A 26,284-nucleotide genomic window follows, 5' to 3' on the forward strand; every position below is an offset into this window, starting at 1 on the left:
TTGATGGCAATCATGTTGGCATTATGCTGGATAGAGGAAGTCAAACCCCTGAGAATATTAATATGTTCAGATTCAAGTGCAGCATTGACTAGTCTTAAAAATACGGTATCTAAATGTAGGGAGGATATTATGTTAGAAAATTTGTTATCATTATACCGAGTACATAATCTGGGGATTGATGTTCAGTTTTTATGGATTCCAGCACATAGTGGCATTAAAGGGAATGAGATGGCAGATTCGTTAGCTAAGAAGGGGTTGTCGATAAATGAGGTAGAAGTAAAAGTACCAATTAGCAAAACAGAAATCAAATCGTACATACGAAGCAAAATTAAGATACAGTGGCAAAAATTATGGGATAATGGAAATAAAGGAAGACATTTATATAGGATACAGCAAAAAGTGGGAGAAGAAGAGCCTCTTGGGAAATGCAGGAGAGAACAGGGGATGTTTAGTAGAATTAGGTTAGGCCACACGAGGCTAAATGCATCACTGCATGTTATTGGGAAGCATCCAACAGGAAAATGTGACATGTGTAGTCAACCAGAAACCATAGAACATGTGCTGTTTGAGTGTATTAAATATGCAAGTCAAAGAATAGATTTAAGGAAAGGACTGGAACATGAAGGAATCAAACAACTGGACATTAAAAATATCTTCTCAAATAAATCCAGAAAGACAGTACTTAAAATCATGTCATCTTATCTTCCACAAACTGGACTAAACCTAAGGATTTAAGGATATATATATAAGAACAAGTAGGTGGCGATAATTCTCCATTTGGTTGCAAGTCGCCAGTAAAACAAGAAGAAGAAGAAGAAGAAGAAGAAGAAGAAGAAGAAGAAGAAGAAGACAGCGCAGATCCATTAGAATGGGTGTAATGGTTGAAGGACTGCTCTAAATACGATCGGTCTTTCTATGCAAGACTTTGGACAGATTATGCAGCGTATTTTATTCACATTAAGTTGTTTTATTTATTTATAATTTCATAAACCTCACATTGGCAGCTTATTTTTACATTTTCTAATACATTTTAATGAAATAGTGCTATGAATGATAAATTAAAGTGTATTTTTTATGTTATTACCCATTATGTAACGCTTACCTTTTGTTCTATTTTTGGGGCTCATTTATGTCGTAACAACCCAATGCTGCCCTCTTTTGATAGTTTTCTAACGATCTGCTTTGAAAACTACATTTCCCAAGAGGCGCAGGGAGAAGCGGAGCTAAGATTTACATACAGAGGGATGGACCCTTTCGCTGTGCATAGATCTCCACATAGCGCGGTGAGATCTGCTGAGACTCGGTGACGTCATGTGTCGTACCCACTCCGAGCAATTTTCGGGCAGAGCGAAGTGCGCGGTAAAAAGAAGAGGGGGACACAAACAAAAACATGTGGCTTCCTCTATGAGAACGCGGGTAAGTAATGTCTCAATAGGGAGCTAATTCTGAAAGCCGAGAGGAGCTGAGTGTAATTCAACAGAGCGGCCCAGTTTGATGGTGTATTTCACTAAATAGTGAGCGGAGATGGTTTGGTTAGGAAGGTTAGTTTAGCTAACTAGCAGCCTGGTAGCTTGTTAGCTGGTTTGGAGCTGCGCAGCCGCCGCCGTCTGTCCCGCTGCTAACAGACTTTCTAAAGATAAAAGGTTAAATTCCCGGTTCCGATTGTATGACGTAATTAACTTATTAACTAACGGAAGAGAGATAAGAGAAAAAAGAAAGGGAAGCAAAGCTTTGAGGTATTGAATGATTCAGAGCTGGAAAGTTAGCAGGTTAGCATCGGTCAGTCGCGTGGTGTGATAAACACTCTGACTTTATTCATTCCTCTATGTGGCTTCTCTATGTGTGATTCTTGTGATTAATGACCGGGATGAGCTGTGATGAACTGAAGCAGCTCTGCTCCGCGGCTTGGCGCTGACTGGCGGCTGTCTGGCTGCCCCGCCCACCGCCGCCCAGCCTCCAGCCGCGCTTAGCGCAGCTAGCCGCGGCGGCTCCCCCTATGATCACCTATCCGTTTATCCACTGGATCTCTGATTGCCCGATGGTCAAGTGAAGCCACCGGACGCCATATTGGTACTCCCTAGTTAGACCGGTCCCGATGTAAACAATCCGTGCGCTGCAGCATCGAAAAACCATGATGTTCTCATTTTCAGGGGGACTGAAGAATTTTAAAATAAAGATAAATTCATCACTTTGACACAGACTGGTGGCTGTTTCATAGCATCAGTAGATTAACTTTAACTTAGATCTAAACATGCAATTCACATTGCATAGTCATTATGACGTCTATAAATCATGTAATATAACATATATTATTAATCCATCACAATAAAATGTGTTAATGGAGCAGAATAATATAGATGAGCTAAAAGTGCTAAATTGATGATGAACATGTATTTATTCCATTGTTATGGTAATTAAATATTACATATAATTTCAAGATTTTACATAAAATTTGAATTAAAAGTACATATCTGATAATTACGGTATTTAGCATTTTTGTATTTGTGGATTGTGCATGCATTTATACATATATATATATATATATATATATATACATATATATATATATATATATATATGTGTGTGTGTGTGTGTATTCTTTAACGTTTCAAATATTTTTTTTTATTTTGTATTTTCTTCTGCATCAAACAAAAAAATGTTTTTGAAAATGTTTGGCTCCAATTGATCTCCATAGGAAGTGAGTCGTTAGGCTGGGTAGAGGTAATGATGGGTGTTATTTTACGGTAGCGTTCGCAGCACTTGTCATAATGTCGTGTCTCTGACTCTGTCGTCCTCCTGCAGGTGAGACCATGACGTGGATGAACTCGACCTCTTGGTAAACCTCCATCATTGATCAGAGCTGCGCCTGGAAGTCCATATTTGGCCATGGGTCTGCACACGGCTCAGAAGAAGTACTTTCCTCTCAGGGGCATAGACGGGGTGGTCCAGCTTTTCGACTCCGAGCTCCGCAGGTCCGAGCCCGACCTAGCTCTCCTCTCACTGGTGCTGGGCTTCGTGGAGCATTTCCTGGCTGTGAACAGGGTCATACCCATAAATGTTCCGGGGGTCCGCTTTGAGCCGCTGGAGCCGGACTGTCCCACGTCTTGCTTCCCCACAGTGGAGCTGGGGATGATTTCTGCCCTGTACGAACGCTTTACGGCTCAGATCCGCGGGGCGGTGGACCTTTCCCAGTATCGGAGGACGTCCGCTGGGTCCAGCAGAGAGCTGGTGAAGAAAGTGTCTGACGTCATCTGGAACAGCCTCAGCCGGTCCTATTTCAAGGACCGGGCTCACATCCAGTCCCTGTTCAGCCTCATCACAGGTAGCACCTTCAAACCCACGCATTTATTACTGTTGCAGTGTTTTAGATTGAACAGAATGTTACTGATCACATCTCAAGTATTTCATTTGTCGCAAATTCCTTCTTCCCTCTAGATTCCCGCTTTGCTTCCCTCTAGATTCCCGCTTCCCTCTAGCTTCCCTCTAGATTCCCGCTTCCCTCTAGATTCCCGCTTCGCTTCCCTCTAGATTCTCTCTAGATTCCCGCTTCCCTCTAGCTTCCCGCTTCCCTCTAGATTCCCGCTTCCCTCTTCTCTCTAGATTCCCGCTTCCCTCTAGATTCCCGCTTCGCTTCCCTCTAGATTCTCTCTAGATTCCCGCTTCCCTCTAGCTTCCCGCTTCCCTCTAGATTCCCGCTTCCCTCTAGATTCTCTCTAGATTCCCGCTTCACTTCCCTCTAGATTCCCGCTTCACTTCCCTCTAGATTCCCGCTTCCCTCTAGATTCTCTCTAGATTCCCGCTTCCCTCTAGATTCCCTCTAGATTCCCGCTTCCCTCTAGATTCCCGCTTCGCTTCCCTCTAGATTCTCTCTAGATTCCCGCTTCCCTCTAGCTTCCCTCTAGATTCCCGCTTCCCTCTAGATTCTCTCTAGATTCCCGCTTCACTTCCCTCTAGATTCCCGTTTCCCTCTAGATTCCCGTTTCCCTCTAGATTCCCGCTTCACTTCCCTCTAGATTCCCGCTTCCCTCTAGATTCCCGCTTCGCTTCCCTCTAGATTCCCGCTTCCCTCTAGATTCTCTCTAGATTCCCGCTTCCCTCTAGATTCCCGCTTCCCTCTAGATTCTCTCTAGATTCCCGCTTACCTCTAGATTCTCTCTAGATTCCCGCTTCCCTCTAGATTCCCGTTTCCCTCTAGATTCCCGTTTCACTTCCCTCTAGATTCTCTCTAGATTCCTGCTTCCCTCTAGATTCCTGCTTCCCTCTAGATTCCCGCTTCCCTCTAGATTCCCGCTTCCCTCTAGATTCCCGCTTCCTTCTGGATTCCCGCTTCCCTCTGGATTCCCGCTTCCCTCCAGATTCCCGCTTCCCTCCAGATTCCCGCTTCCCTCTTGATTCCTGCTTCCCTCTAGATTCCTGCTTCCCTCTAGATTCCTGCTTCCCTCTAGATTCCTGCTTCCCTCTAGATTCTCTCTAGATTCCCGCTTCCCTCTAGATTCCTGCTTCCCTCCAGATTCCCGCTTCCCTCTAGATTCCCGCTTCCCTCTAGATTCCCGCTTCCCTCTAGATTCCCGCTTCCCTCTAGATTCCTGCTTCCCTCTAGATTCTCTCTAGATTCCTGCTTCCCTCTAGATTCCCGCTTCCCTCCAGATTCCCGCTTCCCTCCAGATTCCTGCTTCCCTCTAGATTCTCTCTAGATTCCTGCTTCCCTCTAGATTCCCGCTTCCCTCCAGATTCCCGCTTCCCTCCAGATTCCCGCTTCCCTCTAGATTCCTGCTTCCCTCTAGATTCCTGCTTCCCTCTAGATTCTCTCTAGATTCCCGCTTCCCTCTAGATTCCCGCTTCCCTCTAGATTCCCGCTTACCTCTAGATTCTCTCTAGATTCCCGCTTCCCTCTAGATTCCCGTTTCACTTCCCTCTAGATTCCCGTTTCACTTCCCTCTAGATTCTCTCTAGATTCCTGCTTCCCTCTAGATTCCTGCTTCCCTCTAGATTCCTGCTTCCCTCTAGATTCCCGCTTCCCTCTAGATTCCCGTTTCACTTCCCTCTAGATTCCCGTTTCCCTCTAGATTCCCGTTTCACTTCCCTCTAGATTCTCTCTAGATTCCTGCTTCCCTCTAGATTCCCGTTTCACTTCCCTCTAGATTCTCTCTAGATTCCTGCTTCCCTCTAGATTCCTGCTTCCCTCTAGATTCCTGCTTCCCTCTAGATTCCCGCTTCCCTCTAGATTCCCGCTTCCCTCCAGATTCCCGCTTCCCTCCAGATTCCCGCTTCCCTCTAGATTCCTGCTTCCCTCTAGATTCCCGCTTCCCTCTAGATTCCCGCTTCCCTCTAGATTCCCGCTTCCCTCCAGATTCCCGCTTCCCTCTAGATTCCTGCTTCCCTCTAGATTCCCGCTTCCCTCCAGATTCCCGCTTCCCTCTAGATTCCTGCTTCCCTCTAGATTCCTGCTTCCCTCTAGATTCTCTCTAGATTCCTGCTTCCCTCTAGATTCCCGCTTCCCTCTAGATTCCCGCTTCCCTCCAGATTCCCGCTTCCCTCCAGATTCCCGCTTCCCTCTAGATTCCCGCTTCCCTCTAGATTCCCGCTTCCCTCCAGATTCCCGCTTCCCTCCAGATTCCCGCTTCCCTCTAGATTCCTGCTTCCCTCTAGATTCCTGCTTCCCTCCAGATTCCCGCTTCCCTCTAGATTCCTGCTTCCCTCTAGATTCCCGCTTCCCTCCAGATTCCCGCTTCCCTCTAGATTCCTGCTTCCCTCTAGATTCCTGCTTCCCTCTAGATTCCTGCTTCCCTCTAGATTCTCTCTAGATTCCTGCTTCCCTCTAGATTCCCGCTTCCCTCTAGATTCCCGCTTCCCTCCAGATTCCCGCTTCCCTCTAGATTCCTGCTTCCCTCTAGATTCCTGCTTCCCTCCAGATTCCTGCTTCCCTCCAGATTCCCGCTTCCCTCTAGATTCCTGCTTCCCTCTAGATTCTCTCTAGATTCCTGCTTCCCTCTAGATTCTCTCTAGATTCCTGCTTCCCTCTAGATTCCCGCTTCCCTCTAGATTCCCGCTTCCCTCCAGATTCCCGCTTCCCTCTAGATTCCCGCTTCCCTCTAGATTCCCGCTTCCCTCTAGATTCCCGCTTCCCTCTAGATTCCTGCTTCCCTCTAGATTGCCTGGATAAGTATTCCCAGCTTCTGGATTCAGGAACTGTGGGAACTGGAAAGCTATAATATATTTTAGTCTTTATTTATTATATAATAATTAAACTTCTAAGCAGCTGAACTAAGAATAAAACTTGTGATGCATCACCGTGTTTCAGGATTAGTCAATGAGGGGGAAACTTTTATACGGTTTTTACGGTTTGTGAAGAGAACATAAACATCTATGATTGAAAGAACTTTTTATTTTCCTTGTGGAAGAGAAGGAAAAACTATCTGAGCAGTCTGTGTGATTTTTCTCTATGAATCATTTCAACCAGGCACCAAACTGGACAGCTCAGGAGTGGCGTTCGCCGTGGTGGCGGCCTGTCAGGTGCTGGGGCTGAAGGATGTCCACCTGGCGCTGTCTGAAGACCACGCCTGGGTCATATTCGGGAAAAACGGGGAGGAGACGGCCGAGGTCACCTGGCATGGGAAGGGCAACGAGGACCGCCGCGGGCAGACGGTCGCCGCCGGCGTCAACGAGAAGGTGGGCTCTGCAGCCGCCGCTCCTTTTTAAATTTTATTATTGTAAGGAATTCCTTTGCTTTCTTTATTTATTTTATCTAATTTATTGGGGGGTTTTATAAAATAAAAAAAAAAGAAAACAGCGGCTGAAGCAACTCGTTAACTCGGCTAGACTCAATGAGTTTATTCGGTGGTTTTAATTGGCTCTGCTGGAGCAGGGACAGACCATCTTAAGGACCAGGGGTGCAGAACCTCGTTTTATGGGGATATTTGTTAAAGCTCGTCGTTTCCAACTGAATGAGGGGCGGATCTGGAAAAATAAGTGTTGCACCGATTGGTGGATCGGCCCCGATTTCCTTAATTTGGACATTTTTGCCGATAAGTTTCTGGTCTGACCTCATCGGAGCGCTGACAGTAAGAAAAACTAATAATTGATAATGGAGCCATGTTCTTATACCTATTTTATTATAAATATTAGTTGTGGTTAAACTGCAATCGGTGCACCAGCTATAAAAACATCCCTGCTTCCATTTTAATGTAGAAATCCACAGCAGTTAATAGTTTTTAGAGGGATGACGGGTGAAGGAATAACTGCTGCCTCTGCTCCTCTCAGAGCTGGCTCTACCTGAAGGGCTCCTACATGAAGTGTGACAGAAACATGGAGGTGGCCTTCATGGTCTGCGCCATCAACCCTTCACTGGATCTACACACCGACAGCCTGGAGCTGCTGCAGCTACAGCAGGTGAGCGCCTCCACCTCTAACCCGCAGTACGCCATGTTTGCTGTGATCCACAATGGAAACCTCAGAAAAGGCAGGAATAGATGATTCTTCAGAGACAAGAACCTTTATTTGGTTCCTGGCGGTTTTAGCTGCACTTTTCTCCACCTACAGCAGATTGGAGCCAAAGTTTGTTACTAGGTTTCATAGATTGGCTAAAGGAGGTTAAAATCAACCAGACCAGCTCTGCACTAAGTCCTCTACTTCCTGGCAGATTGATGACCGCCATCAGAACAAGAAAAACGCTTTTGGAGACTTTGACCCCGTCCACACGAAGTCAAAACGAACATGAAACGCTAATATTTTCCAGAACGTTTGTCGCAAAGACGGAGACGTAAAATAAATGTGAGCGTCCACAGGAATGCATGAAAACGCTGCAAAATGTATGCCAGGCCTGTAAGTGGCGCTGTGGTGCCAAAGCAAAAATAGGCGACGAAATGTTGGGCATGCGCACTAATATTTATACATGGTTGCCCTGCGGGTCCATTTTCGTGGTTCAGTCAAATTCAGGTGCTGAACTATGTCGTCCATATTGCTCTGTTCTTCCTGGAGATATTCCAGAAGAAGAAGATTCTGTTGTAAGCCCGACAGCAGGGTGAGTAGCATGAGCAGCAACCATTCAACACAGTGCGGCGCCATTGTTGTTGTGATACTGTGTCGCTCGCGCATGCGTGTTTAGAGGCGACGCTATGACGCATGTGTGTTAAAAAAAAAAAAAAAATGCGGTTAGAGCTTAAAGATGGAAACGCGAAAACGGCGTTTCAAAATCTTCCCACTCTGAAGGCTGAATAAAAAAAAGATCGTTTACAGACCCCCGAAACGCCGGCTTCGTATGGATGAGAGGCTGGTTTGGTGAAAAATTTGTGCGTTTAGGCCAGGGTTTGACTTCGTGTGGACGGGGCCTTTATTTCCACTAAATCTAAAATTGTTTGGCTTTTTTAATCCGTGTATGGTTCGTTCTTTACATGTGGTTTTTTTTGTTTTTCCGTTTTTAAAACGAAATTAGAGAAACAGAATTTGCAAAAATGTAAAAAAGGGTACGTTTTTGTTTTGTTTTTTTTAACTGCAATGTTTAAACCAAAGACAAACTTTTATTTTGTTTAGTTTATTTTAGTTTTATTAGGATCCCCATTAGCTGCCAAATAAATGGCCACTAATCTTCCTGGGGTCCTCACATAAAGAAATAATAAACAAACCATTAAAAAAAAATTTTTGCACAATAATAGGAACAAATATAGAATATAAATACACAGGTCAGTTCATCATATCATCTGCAGCAGTTCTGAAGACAGTATCTTTTTGAAGCTTGTTCCGTTTTGGACTCTTGCCGTGTTTATTGGCAGTTGGTTCCAGTGACATATGGCTCTATAACACACTGTGGATTTTAGATCGTTTGTTCTAGGAGTTTAATTAGGGATGCACGATATAATCGGCCCCCTATCGGTATCGGCCTTAAAACTGAATATCGGACATCGGCCACCCCACCGATATTTAACCCGATATTTGATCAGCTTCTGAGTTTCTAAAGTCTTAAAAAAAAAAACTACTTCTTCTTCTTCCTCAAAAACTTCTTTTTTAAAGACTTAAAAACTTCTAAAGACGAGGGAAAAAATATTGATACATTAAAATATCCCAATATCTTCATATGCTGATATATTGCCATTTAAAAACACCATATCAATCTCTTTTACTAATGAAATATTGCTATATGTCTAAAAACATATTGGGAAGAGTTCCACAAACATATTGAAAATATATTCAATGTAAGTATTCCATTAAAGTGTGAAGCATTGAACCTGGGAAATCTACAGTTGGACACATGGACTAACAAAGACAAAAAACTTCTGGCTACACTACTGGCTGCCAGTAAGAAGGCCATCACCAGGAAATGGTTGAAAGCAGACCCACCCACTATTGATGAATGGATTGAAATTGTTTACCAGATTTATGTGATGGAAAGGATCTGTTTTTCCCTCCAATTAGAAAAAGAAAAGTTTTATAAGATTTGGTCCAAATGGACTGAGTACGTGAAACCAATTAGATCCGACTTCATTTGATTGTTATTCTGAAACATGTCTTGCCCTCTAATGTCTTTGTGGTTTTTATTACTTGAGGTGGTGCAATCCCCATTACAGTTTAATTCTGTTCATTTTTTGTTATCTGTACAACTAAGTTAGTGATATTCTGTTAAAAATACCAGAAAGGCAACATGGACAAAATCACTTGGACTTTCTGCCTATATCTTCAGTTATAATCTTGAATGCATGAAGCTGTGATTACTGACGTAATGGAAATCTGTCTTTCTAAATAAAAAAAAAGAAATATTGCTATATGTCATCGTTATGCTACGAAATCCCCCGAAAATTCACGAAATGTTGCCATATTTTTATATGTTGATATATTGACGCGGTATCGATCTATTTTACTAACAAAATCTCACAAGAATTTGCTAAATATCACGAGAGTTTGTAACAGAACGATGAAATTTCACGAGATTTTGAAAGTAAAATAGATCGATACCGCGTTTTTAAAAATCAATTTGATATCAGCATATGAAAATATATTTGAGTATATTATTTTTCAAAGTGTCAGAAATGGATAACAAAACTGCTATTTTCAATGACTACTTATTTTTGTCCAGCTTTAACATCGGTATCGATATCGGTTATCGGCTACATGAGTTTTAAAATATCGGCATATCGGATATCGGCCAAAATCCCAATATCGTGCATCCCTAAGTTTAATGTCTCCACCTAGTGCCCGCCTTGTTAAATAATTATGACTTTTTTTTTTCAAGGACTAAATGTTCAGCAAAAAATGGAGGCTGTTTTTGAAAGAAAACATTCCATATAAATAGGAGAAGTCTTAGGGCGTTTCTCAATATGCGTTCTTGAGCGTTCTCGTGTACTCGTGGCACGTCATCAGCCTCAGCCCGAGTACCGTTCCAATTCTCAAGAACGCCAGATCGAGAACTCATCAAATCCCCGGATGTTGTTCTCACCCCGGCCTCTTTATCGAGCATGCATCAGAGCAGACTTGTGCGTTCTTCAGACTGACCGCTTCCCCAGAATGCCCCGCGGCCGCAGCTTGATTCCAGACAGCGCTCACAGTGGTAAGTTAAACATTCCCTTTTCTGCTGCTGTTGTTCTTCAAAAGTACGTTTTGAAATCGTTTGAGGCGATAACATTATACATTGAAGCCTCCCTGTGTGGTCTGTTTACAGAGTTAGTGCGAAATAAAAAAAAAAGTCCGACGTTGAGCGGACCAGAGTGACCAGCAGACCTCCGAGGGTAACCGTCTGTAGTGCACTTCTCTCGGTTTAGTTACGTGTGAACTACCGCTCGTTCTGATGGCGGTTTTTTGCGGTTCGGTAATTTTTTTAAATGTTTTTTAGGCTTTAGAAATTAAAAATATTGTTTTCAAAATGTTTTGTGTAGGGAATAAATAGTTTTGACTGTTAAAGAAATGCTAAACAACGTTTCATGTGATGACGTCACGAGTACGCTTCTGCTCCAATACACATACGTGCTTGCGTGCTCGCGTTCTCGTCAAGTCCGCTCTTCCTGCGTTCTCGCCAAGAACGGACTTGACGAGAACGCGAGTACGTACTCGCGTTCTCGTGAATTGAGAAACGCCCTTAATTTAAGTTTATAAGTAACTGTTAACCATGAAAGCCGTCTATGCATTGAAGCCACATTTGTTCTTTGTGAGCGCTGAAGGACCACTCTGGCCGCCCTGTTTGGTGCCAGCTGAAGCTTGTGAAGCTCACTTTGTGAAGCAGATGTCCATATCACCGGGCAATAGACTGTACAACCTGTTTAGCAATAGCAGCGGGTATGAATGAAACACTTTTCTTCACCATCGTAATGCCTTTTTAGCCACAATACCATCTATATGAGCAGCCCAAGACAGGCGTGAGTCAAACTTTTATTTTGTTGTTAATTCAACGGACCTTATGGCAGAACCGGAAACACCTGAACTCCCAACACATAACTTTTTTAGTTACCAGTAGGTGGCGGTGATGTACGCCTTCAATTTGTTGCCAATCGCCATTTCAATCCACTAGAAGAAGAACTTTTTCAGTTAGAACTACCAAAAGGGAAACGTTTGTGCTATTTAGAGGGAATCGGTGCATTTCATGGAGAGCTAATGATCTGACCGTCAACAAGATCTCTTTAATATTCCACGTTCCAATTCCGCGTCCGAGACGTTGTTGTGTCTTCGCAAGTTGTGCTCCATACAAAACCTTCTGACACTCATTACCGAGTAATGAAAAAGTTCAATAATCGATGCAGAGAACGGTTGAAGTGCAGCCATTGCCTTTTGTTTAGAAATGTTTTGTTTTGATGCCGTCTTCATCCGCTGTAAATGATTTTTCTTTGGTGACTTGCTTCATTTCCGATACCGCTACATATTAAAACAACAACCGTATTTTATTTTCATTTAGATGGCGAAACAAAAGTCAAACGCTGTTAATTTTCTAATAATTCGATTTTTCATTTTTTTGATTTAGGTTTAAAAAAAAGGAAAAACAGAAAAACCACATGCTTGTTTTGTTTTTCAGTTTTTTGTTTTGAAACGAAAAAAAACAAAGAACGAACCGTACACGGATTCTTTCTTCACTGTGTTCTTCTCCTCAACCTAAACCTGAGATCTCTCTCTTTTAAAGATGTTTCAGACACTATCTTTAGGAGCAGTGAACGTCCAAGGTGCGGTTTAAATTCAGCGAGGCAGAATTCACTCTAGAAACTCTGCGTCAGGCAGAGTTCCTGCAGATCCTCACAAAGTCTTAAACGACATTGAATTCTTCAATAAAAAATCAAGGCCTTAATTGGTATTAAAACGTCTTAAATCAGTCTTTAATCTTACCGCATCATAAGTAGGATTTTATTTTTGTAATCCATATCAAACATTGAAATAATTTACATTATTTTTATTACGTTTACCGAGTGAGGGGTCAGTGAATTTTGATCCATTATTTCTGTAAATTTAAATAAAAAAATATGAAATCCAGGACTGACAAATGTTTTCAGGGTAACTTTTTTTTCTCAGATTTTATAAAAAAACAAAAGCAAACCTTTTTTTCAACTTAAATCTGTTTTAATCTTTTTTCCTTTTCTTATAAGTCTATATTTTGATTTTATGACAGAAACTCCTTTGGTTGCTGTACGATCGAGGCGATCTGGACAGGTGAGTTTGAAATGGAAACAGATGAAACACACTTATTGTTCCTGTGTTTTGCCTTATCCTCACTCCTCCTGTTTCTGGCTCTCAGGTATCCCATGGCGATGGGGACGCTAGCTGACCTTGAAGATCAGGATCCAATACCAGGGAAGGAGACCCCGCTGCAAATCCATCTCAGGGTACGTCTTTCTGAAGCCTCCCAGCAGCAGAGGAATGAAACACAGGGTCGTTTGGTGTTTTTTGTTTTAGAGAAACGATAGATATAATCCTTCCAATGAAGAGATCACCTAGATCTGGACTTAGAGTCATTTCGTCCGTAAAACTGAGACGCCGCCAGCTGTTGAGTCAATTCAGTTTATTTCTGTAGCACCAATTCACATCACGTCATCTTTACTATCTAACCAGACCATTCAGTCAGATTGATTCAAAGTTTTCTATCTATATATTTTATTGTCGGGAGAGTACAAATTTCATTGCATTTGCCCGCTGGGCAAGTACAATGATCGCAAAAAGAAATTATTTCTCACTCAAAATTACTTTAAAATCAACGACATTCGATGAAAATGACCGAGAAGCGTTGCCAGCGCCATTTTATATATTTTTTTTTGGTACACATTCTCGCGTGATTTGAAAAAGGCGCGTGATTTGAGTACCGTATTTTCACAACTATAAGGCGCACTTAAACGTCTTTTTTTTTCCCTCAAAATGTGCGGTGCGCCCTTTGGTGCGGTGCGCCCTATGTGTGTTGTAACTGCGACTTTTGAGACCACCTCATTGAGGAGATGATGAAAGAGTGGCTGAATGTAAGGAGACCAGGGTTTTTTTTTTCCACTCATCACCATCGCTGTTAATATGTAACTCCATGCGTGCCCATCTCACAGCTGATGTGAAAAACATGGGGAAACAAATTAACGCTGCTCGACATCGGTGTGAACCGGACCCAGCAGGTGCAGCAGAAGCAGCGAGTTTACATGCAAAGTCAATGGTTGAAGCGCGTATAGGTGCAGCAAAAGGTCCCGCAGCGCGTTTTGAGCAGCAGGCGCAGCGCGTCGCGCTGCTGCTGCTGCTCGAGATGGAAAAATTGGACGCGCCGCATCAACCAATCAGAGAAGCTGATCTGGGAGCTGACAGCGAGACAGACACAGCGCTCTGATGACATATGATATTAACACAAATGAAAAAGGCTGGATGGATGAGGAGATGATGAAAGCGTAGCTGAGGCAGGTGTATGTGAGGAGACCAGGTGTTTTTTTCCACGCATCACCATCGCTGCGTGCCCATCTCACAGCCGATGTGAAAAAAAAGGTGAATCAAATGAACGCTGTGCTCGCCGTTATCTCGGGGGTCTGACAAAGGAACTTCAACTGCTCGACATCGGTGTGAAGCGGCCGTTCAAAGTAAGGCTGCGAGCGGCGTGGGAGCGATGGATGACCGACGGAGACCACAGTTTCAGGATAAGTGGAAGGCAGCGCCGGGCAAGTTACGCCACCGTTAGCGGATGGATTGTAGATGCTTGGACTAACGTGTCTGCTGGCTCTGTTGTTCAAGCTTTCGCAAAAGCCGGCATTATTTCTGAGGAGCTGCGCTGCACGGAAAGTGACTGACAGCGAAGAAGGGGAAACTGGCATGTCTGATTTAGCGCAGCTGTTTAATTCAGAAACGGAGGATGATGACTTTGATGGGTTTAAATACATGAATAAAGCACAATCATACTCAGTTTTGCTCCCACTCTATTTTTCTACCTGAAAACTTAATTCAACAGCAGCCTCTGGGCGCGTCTCCTCCTCTTCACCGCAGCGGCTGGCAGGTGTTTTTTCATCTAAATAATCTAAATCTTGCAGCTATATTTGCTGTGATCAGTGGGAATAAAGTAGTTTTATTATGTTTTTAAGTGAGAAAGTCCACCTGAAAACTTAATAATTGCAGTCAGTTCATCCAGATTATCTATTTCTGTCGGAGGCGCTCAGACCCCCACATACCAGCGGTGCACCGACAGCAGAAATCCTTTCGTTCACCGCGGCTGCTGGCAGGTGTTTTTCATCTAAATAATTTAAACTGCAGGCACCAGGATACCGGCAATAAAAGCGAACATATTCCGTCGGCAGGTTTCAGGATTTTAAGTTAATTTAGGAGTGATCACAGCGCTGTGTCATCTGCGATGTGTCTGTCTCACGGCCAGCTCCCAGGTTTGATTAATACTTTGTAATAAATACATGAATAAAGCACAGTCATACTCAGTTTTGCCCCCGCTGTATTTTTAAATACGCAGTAGAGGTATTTAAAGGTAGTAGAGGACATGTACCTGTATATAAAAAACGCGCCCTATAGTCCGGTGCGCCTTATGTGTGTGTTAAATACAGAAATGGGACACATAACTGAGAGTGCGCCTTTTAGTACGGTGCGCCTTATGGTCGTGAAAATACGGTAAGCCGGGTGGTTTTCCGCCAGATGGCGTGATTTTTGTCCACCTAGCGGTATTTTTGATGTAGTTACCAAACGACAAACAAGCTAGAAAGCGATATTGTACCTGTGTTCCTGTTTCCTTTTTTTTTGCATAATCACTCAAAAATCACCTACCTTCAAAGAAAACGACCAAAAAGCGTTGTCCACGCCATTTTTGTTGTTTTGTACACATTCTTGCGTGATTTGAAAAAGGCTCGTGATTCTAAAAAGCCGTGTGATTTTTTTCCGCCAGATGGCGCTATTTTTGTCCAGGACTTGGCGCGAATCAGACACATTTTTTTTCAGCTTGGCAGGCTAATAAACAATAACAAGGCAAAAAAAAATGTAAGTACAGTAACACACCCACCACCTATTTCACCCTCCACCCACGCATGCATATACACTAGAGACTGACACGGGAGTGGATTTTCACTCCTGTCCCGTCCCACTCCCACAGAAAAAAATAGTGTCCCATCCCGATCCCGGGCCAGAGTAGAAATCTAGATCCTGTCCCGTCCCACTCCTGGTGAAATTACTCCCACTCCCATCCCGCTCCCATTCAGAATGACTCCCGCTCCTGCACCACTCCCATTCTTGTTGTCTTTAATAAGATTTCTGCCAATACTCTGGCTGCGAATTGAGACGCAGCCATTGAATCTGAATTTCTTTTGAGCCCGGGTGAAAAACTCAGACGGAAGCACTGTTGGTTTTTTTGGTTGTGTAGTTTTTTTGACTCGCATTATAGTGTAGGCTTCAAGGAAAAAAACTACAAAATGGCGGCGCCAGTACTGGATTTTTTTTCTTTCTATGTCATTTTTTGGCATCGATCCTAGTTTTTTTTTTTTAGTTACTATTGGTTTGCTCCCACTCCCGTCTGCTCCCGTTAATGTTTAATCCTGTACCGTCCCAATCACCTGATCGTTACTAATACTGACTCCCATCCCTCGGGAATCCCGTGACCCGTGGGATTCGCGAAAAAAATGTCAGTCTCTAATATACACACCAGGAACCTGTAAACTTAAAAAATACTGAATTACAAAGAAACATTTAAAAAACAAAAAAACGTGTTTCATTAATATAGATACAAACATGAACATTAGGAACTATATTTATCAAACATTATACTGGGCAAGTAAAAATTGTTTCTGGGCAAATGAAATGTGAAAGTTACTTGCCCGAAGGCAGAGAGAGCAGAACGTTAGAGATTGAACTAACAGATTCTGCAGTGTGGGAGAATAGAGATAGAATGAAGCAGAATGATGAAAAAGGGGTCCCTATGTCCTCCAGCAGTCTAAGCCTATAGCAGCAGAACTATAGAGATAGATCAGGATAACCTGAGCCGCTCTAACTAGAAGCTTTATCAAAAAGGAAAGTTTTAAGCCTAGCCTTAAAAGTAAAGTGGTTGATATTTTCACAATGAAGGTTATTACTTTTTTTTTGCACGTTTTGAACATTTTATGTCTGCAGATCCCATTAGGCCCCAATATAACGCACTATAAGTGCAGACTCCTCTGAGCCTTCATGTCTGCTTTTCCAGCCACATATGGAGCTACATTTATTACAGTCTTATTGAGAGCAAAGAACGCATTTAAATAAACAAAATTTGAAGAATCAATGGTTTAAAAACATAATTTTAAAAAGTTTCTCGATCAAAAAAGTAATGTTTTTCCAAAAGTTTAACTAACAGGATGCTATTGTTTTATTTTTTATTTTTAAAAAAATTCTTTTTTTTTTTTTTTTTTTTCATATTTTTATTTTTTTCGTTTTATTTCTCAAATTTTTTTGTGTGTTTTTTGTCACTTTTTCTTTATGCTGTCACTTTTTTATTTTCTTTTGGAATCTGGTTTTATAGATTTTACATTTCCTACATTTCCTTTGCTGTAAAGTTTGTGGTTCTGATCCTGAAAAACGTAGAAAAAATGTTCTCCTTTCATGCCTGAGTCGATCCCATTGGTCCGTTCTGACCATCTTTGTGTCCGTTTCCATTTTCCAGGCCGTAGGTTCTGCTCAGAAGTTCTACAACAACGAGCACATCTACCCCTACATGTATCTGGCTGGTTTCCACTACAGACACAGGAACGTCCAGGAGGCTCTGAAGGCCTGGGCTGAGGCAGCGCAGGTCATGCAAGAGTGAGTCCACATCAGGGGGGGGAGGGGTCAGATTATTAATCTGATTGATTGTTCTGTTAAGATTATTATTGGTATTTAATGAATAAACATAGAGCAGAATCCCAGCTAGGTAGCAGGGACGCATTCAGCCATCTGAAGACTTTTATTACAGGAACAGACCAGATGAAGCTACTATGAGAAAAAGCAGAGAGAGCAGAACGTTAGAGATTGAACTAACAGATTCTGCAGAGTGGGAGAACAGAGATAGAATGAAGCAGAATGATGAAAAAGGGGTCCCTATGTCCTCCAGCAGTCTAAGCCTATAGCAGCAGAACTATAGAGATAGCTCAGGATAACCTGAGCCACTCTAACTAGAAGCTTTATCAAAAAGGAAAGTTTTAAGCCTAGCCTTAAAAGTAGACAGGGTGTCTGCCTCACGGACTAAAACTGGTAGTTGGTTCCACAGGAGAGGAGCCTGAGAACTGAAAGATCTGCCTCCCATTCTACTTTTAGAAATTCTAGGTGGTTGTTGCTTAGAATAAAAGACCAAATATCTGCTCGTTTGTTTTATTAATTCATGAAAATCTCCTGAAAGGATGTCCTCACCCATGAATGTTATATTGTCGGCCTGTTTTTGGGGTAAAAAGTTCGGTTTAGACTCAGAGAGTCAGGAATGACGACGTAAACATTGAAACATCAGTAACCATCTCACTGTGGCGGCGTAGGTAGGTACCGCTGTGGCGTCTGATTGCTTAAAGCGTGGGTGCCAAATCCCATTGGCTGATTTCTTAATTTTTTTATTTCCTATTTGCTGTTTATTTGCAAGATTAAATCATTACAGATGAATAAAAGTGGGCAAGAAAATTGTGACCTAACCACTTTATTACCAAACGTCTCCTGTCAGAATATGTGGGACCAGCAGGTGACCCCATGTAGAAAACTGTGGACCATCCAGTCCATCTGGTCTTCTTTTATCGGATAACTGTTGCCATTTATAGAAATGGCCAAAAACGCAGTCACATGGTGTTTCATCCACACGCCTTTCAAATGGGGCTTTAAAATTTCTAAAACATGTTTCTAAATTATTTCTAACAAGTTTGTTTTTATAGCTGCGTAAACAATAAAAATTAGATTTAAAATTCCACCCAAAAGGTATTCATTTTAGCCCCGCCCCCTAATGGCCGCCATCATTGGAAACTAGAGGCTCAGATCTTTCCAAGGAGGGGTCAGAGGTCACTGTGAGATCATTTCAGGTGATGTAACCGGCATGTGTTACATAAGCTGCTGTTATTCTTAATTTCAATTCAGTTTGATATTATTGGTAAATGTTAATGAAACAACGACTAAATCTCAGGAGCAAAGGCTTTTATCTTATGCAGAAGGTCTCCAATGATGGAAATCAGGATATTTGCCTGTTCAGATTCCCTTTTATGAGTGAAAAAAAATGCATTTTTGCACATTTGGCACCACTTTGCTAAAATCCCATTTCCTCCTACCACACTGCCCACTAAACCCTTTGTGGAACAAACATGCTTCAACTTATTCAGTCCAAATTTGATTGACTTATAGTGAAGATGTGGATCTATAAAGTCTGAGGTTCATCCAGAGTTTCAAATAGGCTTTATGGTGTTTATTTTTGGGGGGAAATTGGCGAGGCTAAATATTTTTCATTTTTTCTTTGTTTAATCACCTATAAATCATTTCATGGTTCCACCTGAAAGATGCCGTTCTATCAGACAAATAAAAAACACTAGTATTTCCAATTTATAGTTTAGGAGATGGACTTGCTTTAATCCACATGTGGAATTTCTTATAAGACCCTCTGGGTTTAAGGGATTAACAAATCTTCTCATCTCTAAATTTGATGCCAAACGATTCAGGTTCTAGTTTCCATCAGCAGGGGGCGTAGTTGTGCAGTCAGACTGTCTAAAAAGCCAATAGAAATGTTGCATTGTGGGAAAGCAAACATCTAGAGGCGGTTGTTTGGTAGTTCCTCCTCATCAACACAAGGTGGCGGTAAAAGCCAACCCATCACTCCTGCAGATTTCTGTATTTTTAACAGATGGATTCAAATTAAAGCCTTGCTGGCATCCAAGTTAAAGTGGATAAATTAATTATTTAATCCTCGGTTATGTTTTTTTTTTATTATTATTCTTTTTGTTGAACGGCTCATGACACCAGAGCCTTCAGACTAGTGAGACTCGTTGTGACGCTCCTCCTGGTTCGTTTGGAGGAAACGTTCAGCCCGGCATCTTCCTCGTTCATGAGCTGCAGCTATTAATACCAGCGCCACACCGACGCACACATTCCCTCTCAGTTAGCCACTTCCTTTTTCCTGCTTTCCCATTGTTCCTCTGCTTCGGCTCCACAATCGCAGGGAAACATGGAACCTGGACTCGTTTCATGTTTTTTCTCCTCTTATCCAGGGATCTGTGACCTTCGGCTCTTTGTGACGCCCGACGTGGCTGAAATGATAGAGAACCAGTTCATGTTTGTAAATATGAAGAAATGCTGCAAGTTAAAGGATTTCTGGTGAAGATTCTCAGTCATACAGGTCATATTCATTAAAAAAAAAGTAAAAAGAACAATCCACTGGACATCGCTGGGGTATTAAGACTATGACAAAATGAGTAAAAATGTCTTAAATTAAGTGTATTTACCCTTAATTTGAGCAGGTTAATAATATGATTTGCCAATGGAATGAGTGTTTTTACTCTTAAAATAAGCTATCTAGCTATTATGCACTTGAAATAAGACAATGCAGTTGTTTTTTTCTTGTTTAAAGTGTAAATTGTCTTGTTCCATTGGCAAAATGTCTCACTTCAATCCTTATTTTTTTTTTAAATGCACTTAAGAAAAAAGGACTTATTTATGTTTTTTTTTATTTTTTGCAGTGAACATGCTTTAGCTGACAGACGACCCACTATGATTGGAAAAAAATATAGAAACATTTTGCATTTAAGATAAAAGTAAGAAAAATTCATCTGCCAATCTGCTCTATCTAGAACCCCGCTAGTGGAAAGTTTTAATTTCACCCGGTTTGATTTAATAAAAAGTTTTTTTTTAGGAACCTTTGGCTGCCTGATTATTAATCCATTAATAGATAAAATAACCAATGTTTTAGGGGCTGGTTATCGTCCCGCAGCAGTCTCAAGGTTCCTACAGCATAAGGCAAGTTAAATTCAAGACTTTTTAATGCCACTTCAAATAAAAATTTAAGACCAAATTCACAAGAAACACAAGAAAAACCTGCTTGCTACAACTTAACCCAAAGGTTTATTTTAACATAAACCACTGCACTAATGTTTCAGATTTTGAAAAGCTTCCCATACAGGAAGAAAGCTAAAAACACACAAATGACAGATATATTTGAACAATTATTTAACTGAATTCACAAACTTTGTTTTAGCAGGGAACAAAACAAATCAGTTTTAAAGCCCCAACATAACCAGTGCTAAGTCTTTTAGCAGCTATTTTTCTTTGTATGGTTTTCTTAGTATGTTTGATTTGGTGATAAGTGGAGGCGTTGCAGAGACAAGGGTGGAACTAAACTGAGAAATACCGGCTGTTTCTCCGTAACTCCATTTTGACGCTTTGTGTTTCGTGCTTCGCATGTGCGACTCCACTGCCTTAATTCCCATCGTTCTGAGCTTGAATGACTTCTTGCACTAAATCCACTGAGCCTCATGTATGTTCCCTGGTTTTAGCCATGGAGGAAACTCTTGGCTGGAGACAATTTTGGTTACATTTACACTTGCTCATATTTTCCAGACAAAAAGTTAATGGTGCATCTCCCAAATGTCCCGGCCGCAACAACGCTTTATTGGTTCCGCTATCGGGACGGATCCAATAATGGCGACAAGTTATTTATTTTAAATAAAAAAAAGGTCAATTTTAATGTTTTATTTAGATTACAAAAACAAATCGTAATAAAAATAATCCTATTTAACAAAGACCTACGAAAGACTGATTTAAGACATTTTAATACCAATTAAGGCCTTAGTTTTATTTTGAAGAATTCAATGCCTTTTAAGACTTTTCAAGGACCCGTGGGAACCATGTGTGTGTCGCAGTTAGCGTGTCGCAGGTTTGACGCAGATATTTTTGATTTATGCCCAATATTGAGGCTTGGTCTGCGCTATGTTATTCCACGCCACAACGCAAGAACGACAATCAGGAGCTAGCTAGGATTGATGGTGTCCGTGTTACAGTTTGACGAGCTTGTTCGCCATCTACAACCCCACATCCAACGCCGGACGACTGAGAGTTCACCCGTGAGTGTTCCCCAAAGACTGGCCGTGGCGCTACAAACTAGCGTCCTGCACGATGTCTGGGATAGCGTCCCGATGTGCCATGCTAGGTGGACGGCACTAAAGCTAGAGTTTCGGTCACCTGTAATTTTGGAGAGGTGCAGCAGAGTGTCTGCAGAAGGGGGCGGGGTATATCTGCATTAACTGCGACGCAGACGACCTGTTTTGTGGGTATAAACCAGCCTTTAATTGATTTGATTTATCGTTTCTAAGTTCGGCTCTGACTTCTTGCAGCTACAACTATTTCCGTGAGGACGAGGAGATCTACAAGGAGTTCTTCGACATCGCAAACGACGTCATCCCCACTCTGCTGAAGGAGACGGCCACGGCCGACAACCCCGGGGAGGACGGAGACGCAGGACAAGCCAACGACAAGGTGAGCTCTCGTTTCTGGACTTCCGATTTTAACGGGTGAACGCAGACCTGATCTAGATTAGCTGTCCGGATCCGGACCCAACCTGCTGGCTAATCTGGACCCAACCTGATTTAAAACATTTATAAATTACCGCATGCTGTCTGACGACAGTGTCTAAATTCACTTGCGCCTCTTCTCCTGTTAATACGGTAAAGCCCTGGGGAGCGTCCGGCTCCAGGCTGCACGTGATCCAAATGAGCCAATGAGCTGTCAGTCTGGGTTGCTGCTGCTGCTACTTTTAGACACAGCAGGCAAACCTGTGGCAAGCCGGGCGATGGGAAAGAAGGAGAAGACCATGAGAAAAAGAGAGCAGAGAAAGTGTGGACTGCTGGAAGAACTGTAGTGAACTGGTGAAAGAAAAGTGAAATGGCGTGCTCAAAGATGACCCTGAACATTTAGAGGATGTTTGGCTCAACCTGCTGCTGTGAAGCAGGATTCTCCACCATGAACAGAATCAACAATAAATCTGGATCCAGGCTCAAAATGAGCTCCTTGATATGTGCTTGAGAATGGCTTAGTCTCCGGTTAAACCCAGGTTTAAAGCCTCGCAGGGCAGCCTAAAGCCCACTGCCAACATTAAGACAGAAAAAAGAAAGAAAATAACAAACACTCAGTTCAGGGGTTTGAGAAAATATGGGAATCAGGAAATTATCTATAAAACAAACTGAAGGATTGTTTTCTACTTCAAAAAACACTTTTTTTATTGTAAAATTCAGTGTATAACATGGGTGCATAAACATCTGCATTTTATTTCAGTGCTAAATTCAGTTTAAAGTAACAGATTATGTTTAAAAATGTCTCCAGATCTTTACTGGTTGATGATTTTCTGTATTCGGATTGGTTCCCCTGCTCTAGGAGAACAGCAAGCAGCTGGCGGCGGTCTCGGCGCTCCAGGACCCAGAATGCTTTGCTCACCTGCTCCGTTTTTATGACGGTATCTGCAAATGGGAGGAAGGAAGTCCAACTCCGGTTCTGCATGTGGGCTGGGCCACCTACCTGGTCCAGTCTCTGAGCCGCTTTGACGCTCAGGTGAGAAACCCAGCCTCCAACTTCAAATCAAAACTGATTAGATGTCATTTTTTATTTGTTCTCTGCTATTAACTAACAGATACGTGTGACATCAGATTGAGATTATAACCACACCTTACAGTCACAGATTAAAGACGCAGGTCATGACCTTTAGGAGTATGAGTCATGAATTTAAAAAAAATCACAGATTTATGAGTTAGAATCTCAAATTTATAGCAAATAAAAAATCTGGGATTATAAACCAAAACGTTATTACGAATCGCACGTTTGACTTTAAATCACAACTTTACCCACGGTTTTTTACTGGTCATTAAAAATTATTAAATCATTAAATTAGTATTTTTTCAAATTAAGGCCTTACTTGGCATTAAAATTTATTTAATTTGATTATAGTGGCATTTAAAGTCGTAGGGAAGCGGCTGTTCCTACTAGCACTAAGATGCTACCAGTTAGCAACTTAGTGCTAGCAGGTTCCCAATGGGAAATTCCATTGGGACCAAGTAGCACTAAATTGGTGACTTAGAAACGACGCTGTCAAGGAACGCTATGGACAGCGGAAACACGCAAGAGGAGGAGAGTTTAGTGTCGGAGGTCGTGGATGAGTCTCCTCCGTCATCCATTTTTTATTTAGAGGAGGAAAGCGGGGACGAAGATGTTGTGGAAGAGGACGCCAGGGCGGCAGAAGCTTGGTTTGGTGTAGAAGGCTTCCAGCCGTCCATGTTTGAGCCCTTGCCTCGCAACGCTGCCCGTTCTGTTAGCTCTACGCCTGCCGAAGATAGATCAAACTTTTGGTGAAACCAGTCGGGAGAAGAGCAAAAACATCTTTTCCTCTGAGAAAAGCCTCCAGAGCAGTGTTTTGCTCTTCTTTCAGTGAAGAAATACTCTGTAATTCCGATAAAACTTGCTCGATAGCCACGCTAACGCTAGTTTCATCGGCTGAAGCCGCCATGTTCTTTAGACTGAACTGTGGCGCTTCTCGTTGCGTCACGCCTCAACCCGCCTCAAAGCCAACGCTGATTGGACGTTCGTTTGGTGAACGGCTCCAAATTATCTTTAACGGAGAGTCTCCAGACTGATCTGCGAGTGAAACCTTGAAAACTCGCGAGATCAGGATGGTCTCACGAGGCTACTGCCATTGTCTCCCCTCCAAATGCTGTAAAAACTCCACCTTCAGCCCCGCTCTGGCCAAAACATCCTCTAAGGTGGGAAACATTTCCACTGATCCCCGCTCCACACGCGCACCCCACAGTTCCAACTTTGTAAATCCATATTTATTTTTTTCCCTCGCACCGCGCCTCCCCTAAGGTGCTCTGGCGCCCCCTAGGGGAGTCGCGCCTCACACTTTGAAAACCGCCGCTCTAGATAATAAAAGTTTATTTTTTTCATTTAGTGGGGGAATAATAATGCGAACGGGCCAACGTTAGCCCTGGCTGCCTTTTTCTTTTCTTTTTTTTATTACGCACTAATTCCGTAAATGTTCCATATAGTGAAGCTTAAAGTATAATTTTCTCGCCTCTAATGATCTTAAAACGTACTTTTATAGAACAACAGATGAGAGAACATTGAATTTAATACTCTGAGCTAAGTGAGCGCTAACCTGGAAGCTGCTGCTGCTGCAGTGCATGCTGGGATAGCTGTCAATCTGGAGGACGGACAATTCTGCTCTGATGCATGCTGGGTAAAGAGGGAGGGGCCAGAACAACAGCTGAGGATGAGGTTTCACGAGGACCCACAAGTCTGTTTCTCCTTCCTCTTGTTGTTTAGTGAAGATCTTTTAGGTGCTTTACTGCCACCTGCTGGTCAGAACTGGCAGCTTCAGGGTTTGTAGATTCCTAAATCTGTGATTTTTATTTAGATTCCTCATCTTGCACTCTAATAGATGATGTCACACGGTATCAGTGGGCAGTAATCACCAAATGCAGTTTAATTCATTTAGTCTGGAACTAACAGAACTGACTTGTTTTGATGGAAAAGGTGCGTCAGAAAGTGTCCATCATCACCAAAGAGCCCGAGTGCCCTGACGACGACGACCAGTCCAGCGAGGATCCTCGGGAGGGCCGCAGGCGGGGCCCCAGGAGGGAGTCCAAGCTGGAGGACCAGAGCCTGTCTCCCCCCGCTGCTCCAACCTCCCCTCTCGCCCAGCAGCCGGCGGCGGCGGCAGCACCGGTTCAGCCCAAGAAGGTTGGGGAAGGATCCGCCCGCCGCCGCTCCTCCCAGGGTCTGCGGGCCGGAGAAATAGAAGGAACGCCCAAGTCGCCCGGCTCAGACTCGGTCTCCTCCCCTCTCTCCCAGCAGCTGGCGTCTCCCTGCCCCGCCGGCCCCGTGGTCGTGTTTCAGAGCGAGAAGATGAAGGGCATGAAGGAGCTGCTTTGTGCAGCCAAGGTGAACTCCAGCGCCATCAAACTGCAGCTCACCGCGCAGTCGCAGGTGCAGATGAAGAGGCAGAAGAGCACCGCAGCCGGCGACTACTCCATGTCCTTCATGAAGCGCCAGCGCAAGTCTCTGTAGACGAGAAAACTGTGAAAAACCCCAGAGGGTTAACGCTCGTTATCGTCTCCATGTAGGTCCTCATGTCACTTTACCTTCTTTGCTCTGAGCAATACATCCTATGGAGCCACATTGGGGGCAAAAAAAGTCTGTTCTAAAAATATGGAGAGAAAAAAAAAGCTCCATAATATCGAGATAATCTGTGGCCATAAGATTAGTTATTTTGAAACTGTAAATTAATTTCATACGATACACAAAACTGGATCTGGAAAAAACATTTAAAAATGTTGTTTTAGTTTTAAAATCAGTATCGATACATTTTTTTTTTTACGATTCCTGAATAGAAATATTTAGTCTAAGTTTCTAAGCGTCACCGTCATCCAAGTCCCCCCCCCCCACGCTGAGGGACTAGGACTTGGAGAAAGTTTCTGAAACTGAACAAAACCTGGAAAATCTTTTTTTTCTTTTTCACTTTTATACGGAGGCCCTCTGATGACATGGCCACGAAGTAGTATTTCGTGCGCACGAAATACTACTTCGTGGCCACAATAAAAAAATTTTTTTTGACCATGTCATCAGAGGGGCTCCGTACTTTAAAAATATTTGTCAGTTCTAAATATTTTCAGTTTTTAAAAATCTTTTTTTCAGTTTGCTAATTTTCAGTTAAAATTTTTACATTTTCAAAAAATATGTAGAATGTAGTATGGCTCCGATTTAGCTCTATTTTATGGATTTTTTTTTTTTTTTCAAGCATGTTTTCAAACTAACTTAATGGCCCCAGTGTAGCTCCATATATGAGCTGATTTATTTTTCCAGTTCAAGAAAATGTTTTCAGCCAAACTTTTTGACCCAAATTTAATTCCATATTATGGTAATTTATTTT

General features: G+C 42.6%; 1 protein-coding gene across 1 annotated transcript; it reads left to right on the forward strand.

Annotated features, from left to right (window-relative positions):
* Nucleotides 1–1,264: 1,264 nt before the first annotated feature.
* men1 (multiple endocrine neoplasia I) lies at nucleotides 1,265–25,872 on the forward strand. Its single transcript, XM_038302528.1, has 10 exons — nucleotides 1,265–1,416; nucleotides 2,803–3,322; nucleotides 6,461–6,669; nucleotides 7,261–7,389; nucleotides 12,575–12,615; nucleotides 12,701–12,788; nucleotides 17,045–17,181; nucleotides 21,705–21,846; nucleotides 22,741–22,914; nucleotides 24,889–25,872. Exons 2-10 carry the CDS (start codon nucleotides 2,887–2,889, stop codon nucleotides 25,420–25,422), a joined length of 1,890 nt encoding a protein of 629 aa, XP_038158456.1. The 5' UTR covers nucleotides 1,265–1,416; nucleotides 2,803–2,886; the 3' UTR covers nucleotides 25,423–25,872.
* The last annotated feature ends 412 nt before the right edge of the window (nucleotides 25,873–26,284 follow it).

Source organism: Cyprinodon tularosa, unplaced genomic scaffold (genome assembly GCF_016077235.1).
Source record: "Cyprinodon tularosa strain WSP-4 unplaced genomic scaffold, ASM1607723v1 ctg493, whole genome shotgun sequence".
Classification (NCBI taxonomy): domain Eukaryota; kingdom Metazoa; phylum Chordata; class Actinopteri; order Cyprinodontiformes; family Cyprinodontidae; genus Cyprinodon; species Cyprinodon tularosa.

Bases quoted from the DNA above. Each gene is read 5' to 3' on its own strand.
- men1 (XM_038302528.1), top strand. From the start codon at position 2,887: ATGGGTCTGCACACGGCTCAGAAGAAGTACTTTCCTCTCAGGGGCATA. The intron at 7,390-12,574 runs GTGAGCGCCTCC...ATTTTATGACAG, and splicing joins AGCTGCTGCAGCTACAGCAG to AAACTCCTTTGGTTGCTGTA. The intron at 17,182-21,704 runs GTGAGTCCACAT...GACTTCTTGCAG, and splicing joins GCAGCGCAGGTCATGCAAGA to CTACAACTATTTCCGTGAGG.